The sequence below is a fragment of the Aquila chrysaetos genome, chromosome 21 (assembly GCF_900496995.4).
Source record: "Aquila chrysaetos chrysaetos chromosome 21, bAquChr1.4, whole genome shotgun sequence".
NCBI lineage: Eukaryota > Metazoa > Chordata > Aves > Accipitriformes > Accipitridae > Aquila > Aquila chrysaetos.
In genome coordinates this window covers 11,436,069-11,448,077 of record NC_044024.1, presented here as the reverse complement: position 1 = coordinate 11,448,077, position 12,009 = coordinate 11,436,069, and the positions used below count along the sequence as shown (strand labels likewise).

General features: G+C 57.8%; 1 protein-coding gene across 4 annotated transcripts in view; it reads right to left on the bottom strand.

The window, feature by feature from the left end:
* Positions 1-12,009, bottom strand: part of NLGN3 (neuroligin 3) — a 42,658-nt gene that overhangs the window by 9,827 nt on the left and 20,822 nt on the right. The window contains exons 3-6 of one of the 4 annotated variants that reach the window (XM_029997052.1): positions 11,948-12,007; positions 4,808-4,867; positions 1,970-2,119; positions 62-247 (exon numbers count right to left, since the gene is read on the bottom strand). In XM_029997052.1, coding sequence (XP_029852912.1) covers positions 62-247; positions 1,970-2,119; positions 4,808-4,867; positions 11,948-12,007 — 456 coding nt within the window. The remainder of the gene's footprint in view (positions 1-61; positions 248-1,969; positions 2,120-4,807; positions 4,868-11,947; positions 12,008-12,009) is intronic. The other 3 variants (XM_029997054.1, XM_029997053.1, XM_029997056.1) reach the window with 3 other exon arrangements.

Genomic DNA, 12,009 nt, shown 5'->3' with positions numbered 1-12,009 from the left:
GTTAGCATCAGCAGGGCACTTGCTCGCAGCCGCAGCATCCTTGGGCACAGCTGGCACCTACCTTCAGAATGGTGGGAGAGGGTGAGCAGGCTGACACAGGAGGCACCGATGCCAGAGCCGAAGACAGTGATCCGCAACGGATCTCCCCCAAAGAAGGCGATGTTCTCGCTGACCCAACGCAGCGCCTGTATCTGGTCCAGCAGCCCGTAGTTGCCCTTTGCTGCCTGGTCCCCCGTGCTCAGGAACCCTGTGGGCCAAGGGGAGCCCTGTTAGGGATGTGGAAGCAGGGGGTGTTCTGACCTCCCACCTCCCTTCCCCAGGCCTAGGGGAGCTTCTATGGGACCCTGTCCCACTATAGCATGAGACCTCACTAACAAGAGAGTGCTGTGAGCTCTAAGCTGGAGCAGGGACTTCACCAAGCTCCAGCCACCCTCTGCACAGCACAGAGGGGTGAAGGGCTGTGAGTGCAGCTGCAAGCCCCAGAGACCCTCTCCAGCCAACTGCAAGCAGTGACAGAGTCATGGGCACAAAGCCCTGTCCTACCCTGATCACCACCTGTGCTAATAACAAGTCAAGACATCTCATGCATGCTCCAAGGAAAGCTGAGAAAGCACCAGTGGCTGCAGGCAGGCTGAGTGTGTGCACAGCCAATGCTTTCCATGGACTAGCATGGCCTGGAGGAGGCTCTATAAATGTGAGGAGGTGGGCTGGGCAGAAAGGAACCAACTGCAGCTTAAAATACAAAGGCTTTTGGTGAGAAAGATGCTGAGAAATGCTTCCAATAGCAAAGGGAACACCCTAGATAAGCTATCAGTGTTTTGTTTGCTTTGACTCAAAGCAGGAAGCCAAAACCATGGTCCTGAGGTAAAACCCAGGCGGCTAACCCCAGAAGGCAGGGAGCAGTGCTGGCACTGCTCTGGCTCTAGAGGTGCTCTGGCCTGGCACACTGCAGCACTTCAATGGAGATGACAATGGCACCGTTTAAGTCTTATTTCATATTGTGACTTAAGTCTTTTAAATTTGAACCTATCCATCTTAAAGGCCTGACTTTTAATACTGAAAGGTCTTGTATAGGCTTGTTTTTACTGAAAAGCCTATTTTCTACCAGGTAACTGCCATCTTCCCCAAGAGTCTATGAGGTCTGGAGGCCGTCAAGAGGGATACGCTGCCCCTGGTACCAGCTGGGAGCCCAGCTGCCTGGGGAGAGCGCCGTGGTGGGTTGGATGGCTAGGAAGAGAGCCGGCCCTGCCAGCAGCTTGGCTGGGAAGGAGCTCTCCCCAAACATCTGCACCCCTTGTTCTCCCTGCTGCTAAGGGATACAGCAGTGATGTTCCAGGCAAATCTCTTGTGTCCCAGCCCTCTGGGGTTTCTGCTGCAGCAGGCAGGGGACTGCACTGCCTTTTGACCCTGTGTCCCCATTTTGCCACTCTAGGTCACCAGTGCTCGTGAAAATGAGACTGCCATCATCCTCTATACAGCACCCAACACTCTTCGGTGACCCTCTCTGCAGACAGCCAGGCCACAGTGGGTGGCTGCGGGGGTCCCAGCAGCTCACCTGGCTTGGAGGCAGCCTGTGCCCTGGGGAAGGAGAGCTGCCAGGTCCCCAGGGCCAGCCAGGCAGTACCCACTGGCAGCTCACCGTTCTGAGCCCTCTCAGGAGGAGATGCTGGGTAAACACATTTATTATTTGTTTAACCACAGACCAATATTTGCTTTCAGCTAAGCCAGGTTGTGTAAATGAGCCTGGGGGGGGGGCGGTGCCAGGAGCCAGACAGCACTGCGACTGCCCACTGGGGCACTGCCATGTGCCACCCCACTTGGCGGCCAGGGTGGAGGGCAGAGGCAGCGCAGCCCCCATCCCGCCAGGCCCCATGCCCCCCTCCCAGCTGGTTCAAGCCCGGTCAGCCATGGGGGCTTGTCCCACTGCCTGGCCATGCTCGTGGCACAGTGCACGCTGGCCAGCCCATACCGAGCACTCCAACGCGGTAGTTCAGGGTGATGACAATCACGTTCCCGTAGCTGGCCAGGACGCTGCCGTCTATCATGTTCCCCGTGCCCTCCATGTATGAGCCGCCGTGGATATACACCATCACCGGCTTGGCCCCGCTGTCACGGATGTCTGGAAGGAGAGGCAGTTAAACACAGGACCCCGCTGACGGCCACAGCACCCTGCCCAACAGGCAGACCAAGGACGAGGGCAATGCCAGCTGCCAGGACTGGGGAGGGGGCTTAGGAGCCAAACCCAGAGCTCTCCCGGGGGCCACAGCGTGGACCCCCAAAGCTGACCACCACTGAACCAATCCTGCCAGCCCCTCTCCAGGTGGCGGCAGTTGTCCCCACACTGCTGTCCCCTTGGGGGGGTCTTAGCACATGCAGGGAGAGATGCTGGCTGGACCTGGCTGTTCTTCCCCAGAACCAGGCTCTGGCTGCGTGTGGGAGCCAGACCAGTGACATCTCTGTTGCAGGTGGGAGTTGCAGAGTCCAGCCCCGGGATGCAGCCCCATGTCCCATCTTTGGCTGGACCCAAACCCTTGGCTCCGGGGAGTCCTGGAAGCTGGCATTGTGGGGGGGGGGCAGGGATGGAGGTGTGCAGGACCTGGAAGGCAGGGGGGCACTGGTGGGTGCTCCAATGTCTGACTCTCCAACCCCCCCTTCCCATCCCCCTGGGAAGGCAGAAACCTGCCGGCTGCCTGGATATGAACCCATGGCACCCCAGTGCCCAGACACAGACATGGTGATGAGGCAGACAGTGTGTGCACGTATGCGTGTCAGGGAGGTGAGCACGGTGTCCGGACAAGGACAGGGCATGAGGCATGGAGTGAGGATGGGGAATGGGACCCCGAGGGCTGGGGAGGAAGAACTGCGGGAGCCTAGGGGACAGAGAGCAGCCACACTCCCTCTCTCAACTGGCCCTGTCCAGGGGACGTTCTGCCCCTTCTGCTCCAGTGGCCTGAGATCCCTCATGGAGCCGAGCTGGGGCACGAGGGAAGAACAGCTGTGCTCGGCTCCTGGTATATCTCACCCACATTACATGGAAGAGGTGGTTGCACCCATCGGGTGACAGTGCCAGGTCCCACATGCCTGTAGTGCCCAGCCCTCTCCTGGGCTGGCAAGCCACCATTGATGGACTTTGCCTTCCCTCGTGCTCACCCGCACCCAGCACCTTGCTTGGGCGGGCTGTCCCAGCCAGCCGCTGCTCCCTGCCTGCCTCCTTCACCTGGTGCACCGTGCTGTCCTGGCAGCCAGCCCCTGCCACAGTCCCCATGGGGCTGGGACTCCCAGGGCACAGCCACACCAACTCAGTGGGGATGCCTGGCCAGTGTGGACATGCTCCCTCACACCCACCTAACCCCTGCCCATGTCCATTCCTCTCTGTGTCTTGCCCATCACAGGAGGCTGCAGGGCAGGCTGATTGGTACCTCTGGCCATCCCCACCTCCAGCTGTGGCCACCGGCATAGCTAAGGGCGGCCTCCCTTCCATATAGAAAACCTCTTCCCTCCAGAAGAATGAGGATATGGCAAAACCTATGCCAGCTCTTCTCCTATCGCCAGGATGCAGTGAGGCAAATGCACAGACCTGTGGAGCAAAAAGCACTCGCAGCTCCTCCAGGACAGACATTGCCCATGCAGCAGAGCTATGGCAGGACAATTCTTCCCAGGGCCACCTTCTTGAAATGTGAAGGGCAGGAACATCGGTGCCTGTGCCCATGTCCTCTCCTTCCTGCCACATGCTCCCACCGACACACAAAGGGACATCCTTGCAGCAGAATGGCAGCAATATGCAGAGATGTACCAGGGAATAAATGGCTTCTAATCACTGCAGCACATTTTAGTGTGTGGGGATTTAGCACAAAGTCACTTAGGCTGAATGCCAGTTTACACCCTGGTACAAGAGATCCTGGGGCACAGGTTAGTGGGAGAAAACAATGGGGTTTTAGTACTGCCAAGGAAAAAGCTTTTAATCTGTTTCCCAGATCCTAAATGCCATCTGCCAGGCTGTGCTCGAGCTGCCCTGGGAATCCTGCACACCATGAGGTTTTACTGTCCCTAGCACATTAGGGCTGCACTCTGGCCAACCCTTCCTCCTCTTCATGTCCCTACAGCCAAACACACTGACTCCACACCCTGCAGATGAACAACTTCATTTTACTAAAAATAGCTTATTCTGCAGTTTGCTTAGCCCTGGTGTACACCTAGAATCACATCTGTTTGAAAGCCCACCCGCTCTGCCTCGGCTGGTGCTGATGCTCTGGTTGCAAGCAAGACCTCGCTCATGTTGGGTGGCGAAGGAGACAACTTAACAGAAACCATGTCCGAGCAGACCTCGGGTCTCCTGGGCACAGCCAGGTACCCTGCAGGTGCCAAGCTGCTGGCATGGCCTCCCTGTGGTGGTGCCCACGGTGGGGCCAGGCAAGGGTGGAGGGGGAGGTTGCTGGCTCCCAGTTGCATGTCACCGACTCTGGAGGGATGAGGCTGGAGGTGGGATGTGACCGGGCTCGGGGTGAAATGGGCCCAGGTGCCCGAGGGCTCCTCTCCTCCCAAGCTGCCATGCTTCCTCCCTGCCCTCGCTCAAGCAGAGCGGGAGCAAACTTCTCCTGAAGCAAAAAAAACCCCATAAGCTTCCCCCCGTCCTAGGGAAGGGAAGGGCCTGGGAGCCCTGCACAGCCGGCCAGCCTGCCCCCCACCCCGCGCAGCTGCCTGGCACAGCAGACGGACACACACAGGGCTCCCTGGGGATGGCAGCGGATGGCGGGCAAACGGAGTTGCTTTGCATGTCATGCAGTGGCAGCCTCGAGCACAGAAATACCTTCGTCTTCATCACCGTCATTATCCGCTAAGTCCTCGCCCTGTTTCTTAGCGCTGGCTCCTAGGGACCAAACACGAGGAGACAGAACAAAAAGGAAAACAAGAGGAAACAAAAACAAAACAAAACAAACAAAAAAAACCAAAACAAAACAAAAAAAACAAAAGAGAATTCAAAAATAGCATGATAGCAGAGACGGTGGGGCCAGGCCTGCACCCCACAGCACTGCTGGCTACTCACACTGCACCTCTCCCAGAGCCAGGGTGGCACAGGGCGCGGGCAGGACTGCCCTGGGAGCTGCGCCAGGATGCTGCTTCACCTGGACCCCTTCCCAGATCCTCCCCGGGGAGCACCGGGGTGGCAGGGAGGAGGACAGCATGCCTGGGGCAGCATCAGCACCGGTGGCAGACCAGCCTCTCAAAGCACTTGCAGATCCTCCTGCATCCCAGCCTGGCCGTCGCCTGCACACGCACCCTTGGCTCCCTGTGCCGGGGCAAGTCTCCATCTCCTACCACCCAGGTGCGAGCAGGAGCCCTGCTCCCAGCTCTGCTGCCACTGGGGGCAACCGTCCCCTGCCACCAGCAGAACCCAGGTGAGGGGTTGCCCTGGGTGGCCACCGACCACCAGCTGGGATCCTGCCCATCACCCCCACGCGGTGCATGGCCCCTTATTGTGCCTGGCATGGCTAGGCCGCAAACCACCAATGCCGCAGCACGAGACCACCACGGCACACTGCAGGGAGCCGTCATGACGAGTGCTTCCCTGCACTGATTGGTTCCCTCCTTTACCAACCACCTTCTTAAAAGACTAGTTGCATGGTTCACCAACGATTGCAAAGGCACCAACCAGCCTGCCCTGACCAAGGCAGAACCCTAAAAATATCAGTTTCTGTAATGTCCTGAACTCCTTCCAGTCATTGCACGGCCCTTAGCAAATCCATGGTGCCAGGGCATGGGCCAGGCCAGCAGTCCCAGCCCTGAGCTGTGGGATGCTGTTGCGGATAGTGTGTGCTGAGCACAGCACTTCCCAAACTGCATGCAGCTGGTGTGAGCCAGGAAAGGTGGCCTGTGGGCTGGCAGGGAGCAGACGCAGTGCAGACCTCTACCAAGACCCCATTGCTGCAAAGGGCTGCGTGCCTTTGTGGGCACAAAGCCGAGTGGTGCCATCCCTGCACCCTGCAGCCCTGAATTTCAGGAAGAGGCTGTGCTCTCCTTATTCCCTTAGAGCTGCAGACCAGCACCTGTGGTTGTCTGCTCCCTAATGCCTGCACCAAAAAAGTTCCCTGGGTGACAGTGACCTCAGGGTTGACAGCAGGGTTTCCCCCGGGCAGGCCTGCTCACGCTGTGCCCGTGCTGCCCAGCGACCTCCCCCAGGCATGCAGGGCTCTGAAGTCCTGCCAGGCACCCTGCTGATGCCGAGGCCCTGCTGCTGTCACCAACTGGTCCCATGACCACCACAGCAAGGGTTCTGCACGGCCTCCAGCAAGGCTTCTGCAAGCGAGGGACAGCCCTGTGGCTGGCTGAAACTATGACAAGGTGAGCATGAAACTGGACAGGAAGACAAAATCAGGGAGTTGTCCTCACTGCCAGTCTGGGAGTGGGATCCCGCAGGTGACACAGGTAGAGGATAACAGAGATGGCGGCATGGAGGGGGGCAGGATTTGAATTTAAAAGGAATTTGTGATGGGGGAGTGAGAGGTCTGAAATGGCCATGGGGCAGCTCCATCAGGGCAAGAGCCTTGCACACCTTAAGCAGCCATGACCTGCTGGAGAAAGTCCGGAGGAACAATGACCAGAAGTCTAGAAAAATCCAGGAGGCAAGAAAAGTTTGCAGGAGGCTGGGACACGCGAATCCAGGAGTAGAGGAGTGATGGGAGCTACAGCAGCATCCCGACACATGAAAGGCCACTGCAAGGTGGTGAGGTGGAAGAGCAACTCCCTCTCCACTGCACAGAGCACAGGCAGCCCCAGAACTACATGAGGCAGGCTGAAGCTGGACAAGAAGAAAAATCTTCCTGGAAGAAAGGGCAGGAAAGCACTGGAAGAGGTGGCCTGGGGAGGTGTTTAAGACCAGGTGAGATACACTGCCAGGAAGAGGTGAGGTAGAGCTGCCCCTGCCCAGGGCAGGGATGGATCGGCTGTCTCCAGAGTCATCCTGATTTTCTCTGAGTCAGAGTTCACCTCCTGACCTAGCCCCTCCATGCCTCAGCCCTGCCTCCTCACCTCCTGCTTCGCCACCCAGCCATCCCCTGAGTGCCTCACATAATTCTGTTTTCAAGCAACACCACCCCCATCCCTGCCACCTCTCACTCCAGCACCCCAGCCCCAGCATCCCTCCTTCCTGCTGCATTCTTCCTGCGCGTTCCCTCTCCAGTCCACCCGCCAGCTGCACATTTGGCCAGGTGCGTGCAGCTGCCCAGCCTTGTTTGCAGGAGCCTGCAAGCTTGACCTACTGCATCTTCATTAGGAAGAGCTGCAAGCCCAGAAAGCACTTAAATGACAAAGTATTCATGCAATATTTGCTAACTGGTGCTATGCGCCAACCTCCTTGGTACTGCTCAGGGATAGGGATTTTTCTCTAATGAAGACCACAGGCAGTGAGCCTTCATCCGCATCATGCTTCAGAGCTGGGAAGCTGATCACAGGCAGCTGGAGATCCCTTTCCACTGCCAAGGGCCCTGGTGCTGTTAAAGCCTCGGGACCAGCTGGGCTGCAGCCTTCCACCCTGATCCCCTTCAGGGGACAAAGGTCTCCATGCAGACAGGGATGGAGGAATCGTCTACGAGGAGCTGTCAGGCTGTAAGAGAGGGCAGTGGACAACATCCCTGTTATGTGAGCAACTGTCCTGGCTGAGCAGGGAGGGATCCAGCTGGAGACTGCTGCCCCGGAGCTTAGGGATTGCTGGGACAAGCCTAAAGCAACCTGAGCTTCACGCACTGCAGAAGGGACAGTAGAAAGCAGTGCTGGGAAGCTAAGCAAAGCAGGAGTGTGTTAATGCAGGCCAGGGGGAAGGGGAACAGCAGTGACATGTGTGTGGCAGATGCAAAGCACGAGCCGTCCCCATTGGCAGGAAGGCGCCAGGGTGGCTGGGGTTATGGTGAACAAAGGCTGCTATGGCCAAGTGGGCTTTTTGCCTCTTGCTATGTTGTTCACCTCCACAACAACCCACCAATGCCTCACAGCTCATGAGAGCAGTTACAGATTCACTTCCCTCACCCATCCCTTGCACTTTGCTCCATTACCTCCCTCCACTGGTTATTGCCATGTTCAAGGACACCCATCCCAGGAGATCTTCTGCACTGGCAAAGGCCACCACGCGGAGCCCCATAGCACCTACTCTCATGGGGATGGCTTTAAGCTTGTGGATTCACAGCTGGAAAAACCAAAAGGACTCATGGCTCTTATTCTCCTTAGCCATCAAAAACTCCCTCCACTAACCCAGTGTGAATGCCTGTTGTGCCGCTTCACTTTAAGCTGACTGCGAAGTGACATTGTTCAGGCCGATAGGGAGGATGCATACGCTCTTATCTGAAGGCTCTAGGAAGGTTCAAGCTCAAGTTCAGTAAAAAATAAAATCACTTTCCCTGAAACAGGGGCATCCATGCCGGATTTATGCTATCTTAAGTAAACCATGCCAACAGCACTGACACCAGCACAAACAGAGATAAAGGAGGCCGAGAAGCCTTGGTCCTTGGAGTCTTTGCGCTCAGCATGCTGTGGATGAGAGAAGAGCAGGAGCCTGAGCTGACACCTTTCCACATCCAAATGTCTGCTCAGGGCAGCTGCGGGTAGCCCCAGCACCCCCTCCTCAGTGCAAGCTCCCTGGGGCACCCGCTCCTATGCAGCAGCCACGGTGCCGCAGGGAGCAGGAGCCCACAGCAGTGCTGCCACCATGTCTGATGGTCATGTGCACCCAGAGGCACACATGCTGGTGGTCACACCGGGTCAGGTGCTTCTCTGGGAGTGACAAGGAATGGGACCAGGACTGATGACAGCCATTGAACCTGCTGCCACACAACCCCATGGGCAGGGGCAGCTCCCCTGGGACCTGGGTCGGGTGGCCCCTTCAGCCATCAACCCTTGCTCCAGGACTGCAGTGCACCTTGGTGCTGCCCTGCCCCTCCCGGTCCCTGGGTGATGCAGAGGAGTTATCTCCATCCTTGAACGGGCTCCATCAAAGCACTGCATGATCTCACGCTCTGCTGCCTCGGCCAGCTCAAACACCTACCCTCACCTTTGCAAATTATTCCCCAAAGCAAAAGTGGAGCACCAGGGTGGTGGTCTGCTCCCAGCCAGCACTGTAAAGCAGCAGGCTTCACAGGAAGCTGGTGAGAAGCCTTCCAGCAAGGGAGCACTGCAGAAGTTGCGCAGCTGTAGGGAAGCCTTAGCTGGTACTCAGACAAGTTCGCTTCTTGGAGAGCAGCAGAGAAGCCACAATGCTTTTCCTGCAGAGCTGCTGAAGCGCATTCCAAGCCCAAGAGCTGCTGGGAGCTCCAGTCACCCTTGCACAGCAGAGCAAGATACTGGACTGTCACATTTGGACTCTGCACAGCCTTAGCCAGAGACATTAGGGCAGTCACTAGTAAAAACCAGGGAGGGCTGCTATGTGCAGGGCTGCCACACTTTTCCTCTCCAAAAATGACATCCACCTCCTCATGCCCTGCAGCAAGGCCTGCCCAGGCTGGTGGTGAAGGGAAGGGGAAAGCATCCCAGCACCTGCCACAGCCAAGCACAGGCTGGAAGTGTTGTGGCACAAAGCAAAGGGCAGAGCTGCGTTTTACACATAAGTACTGTACCGGGTGTGTGTGTACGTGCTCTTCGGGTGGGCAGCATTATTTTCACAGCAAAACCTGAGCCTCAGCACTGTTGGCTCCCTCGGCACCATGCGTGGCTAATTATTCTCAAAGCACTGCTGCCCTGCCTTGCTCCCAGAGAAGGGACCAATGTGTATGGAGAAGACTGGCATGTAGGAAATTTCAATATAGGAAATTATTGTGGGCAACTGGGCAGGGAAACAGGGACGTTTTTCTGTTCCAGGGATAAATTCTCAGTCTTTTGGCTGCTGTGAGATACACTGAGCTTAGGGGTGGCAGAAATCATGAAAACTCCAGTAAGGTGGGAACTGAGGCATTTTGAACCACCAATGTTGCCTGCTCTGTGAGAGGAGAGTTTATACACTGCTCCTATGTGGCCTTAGAAATAATAATCAAGAATACTCCAGAACGAGCCAATGTTCAAATGATATGCAGCCCGAGGAAATCAGCACTGCAGGCACGTTATCCTCACTCCAAGCACTACTAACTCCGAATACACGACGAGAGGCGGGGGAGCTTCCGTGTCTCATCGCAAGTGACTCAGTTCGAGCCAACGGCCACCAGAGCCGTCGCTACAGCCGAAGGGCAGCACCAGTGTCTGGGTGCTTTAATTCCCGGCACGTCACGCCTGGATGCCCAAATGGCCAGCACTGGGGATCCTCTGGTCCGTGAGTCAGCAGAGCCCAGTGGGGGCAGAGGGCACATCCCCCACCAGCTCCCCGGGGAGGTGACCAGAGGCAACTGCAGATGGGCTGCAAAGAAACCCTGCCCAGAGCCGGCGGAGAGGGAAAACCAGGAGATGAGTGCGCCCGAGGTGTTTCACTGTGCCTTACACTGTCCCCCCTCTCCAGCGTAACCCAGACCCTGCTTCCCAGCCCCGGCCATAAGGGCTGGGGCGGTGGGGGTCCGCCAGCCCCAGCAGCCGGTGGGAGGGCCAGGAGAGGAAGCGCTTTGAAGTGGCTGGCGATTGCTGGCACAGCCGGCTCCGGAGGCAGCGTGCAGAGACTCCCTAATGCACCAGCCCTTTCAGGGGCAGCCTTGGCACTCAGAGAGATGGCGTGTGAATAGCCAGGACAGCAACAGGAAAAGCAAAGCAAAGAAACCCAACAACAGAACTGGGGAAATGGCTGGAAGGAAAGCGCTCCCCAAACCTCCAAGCCCAGCTGTGCCAACCCTGCCAACCCCAGGGGCACAGGGAGGCGGAGGCCGGGATGCAGGGGCCCCGCTGCCACAGGATGCCCAGGATGGCAGCCCCTGCCCGCCAAACATCCCCTCCCTGCACTGAGCCTTTCAGAAGAGCTTGGCTGCCCAACCACTTTGCAGATCCAACTTTGGGATGCACAGAGGAGCCCAGGCTCTCCCCACCTGCAAGGGGGCTGTGCGGCAGGGTGGGTGAAGCATCGTGTCTGACAAGGGGCTGAGTCAGCTCCCGTTTGCACATCTCCACTCCCTGGCCCGTGGCACTGGCCAGGAACACAGGATCGCTTTGGGGCAAGGGAGGCTGAGCTGGCCCTGTTGCCCCAAAGTGCTGCAGGATGAGCCCTACACAGCCCTGGGGATGGAGGCAAGGCAAAGCGGAGATGTGTCTGAACTGGAGGTGCTCAGCCACCGGCAGGGCGGCTGGGGCTCAGGGAGAATGCTGTGCCAGGGGGTGGAGAGCAGATCCTCGCTGGCAGAGGCATGGGAGTGTGAGCAGTGGGGAGCAGCCTTGACAGGACTATGGGCTGGGGCAGAACATGGCAGCATTTACACAGCCAGGAGAGGTTTTATGCTTTTAACTGAGGAGCTTTGGATGCAAAATGACATGGTATGCAATGGGGGAAGAACTCAGCCCAGGATGGGCTGCAGTCCCCCATCACACAGGTGCTTCTCTGAGTGGGTCTGTACACCCCCAATGGCAGATGCACCCCTAAGGAATGGGTGCATTTAAGTGCTACCCACCATCAGAGGCTCCCCCTCATATCCAGGGGCTGGGAGGCTGCCGGTGCCAGTGGGATGAAGGAGGGAGCAAGGGCTCAGCCAAAGAGAAGGTGTTCTGAAAGGCCTGGAGCAATGTGAGCATCCTCCTCTGACCTGACCCCAGACCTACACTCCCAGCCGGCAGCGGTCCCGGCTCCCCCAGCTGGGGAGCGGAGATGGCCAGAGCATCCACAGGGCTCCTCTGAGCAGGTAGTGGGGGGTGGTAGGGTGGGCTGCTCGGAGGGCCCGTGGGCTGGGTGGTGGCACAGAGAGGTGCCGGAGGAGCATGCTGCGGGCCGTCCAGGCACCCTCTCACTCACTCTCTCTCTCTTTCCTCTCTGTGCCTCTCTGCCGGTCGGCTTGCTACATACCTCCTTTCCTACATATTTTCTTGTTGGGCTTTCGGGTGCATTCCTTGGAAATCCGTTTTACT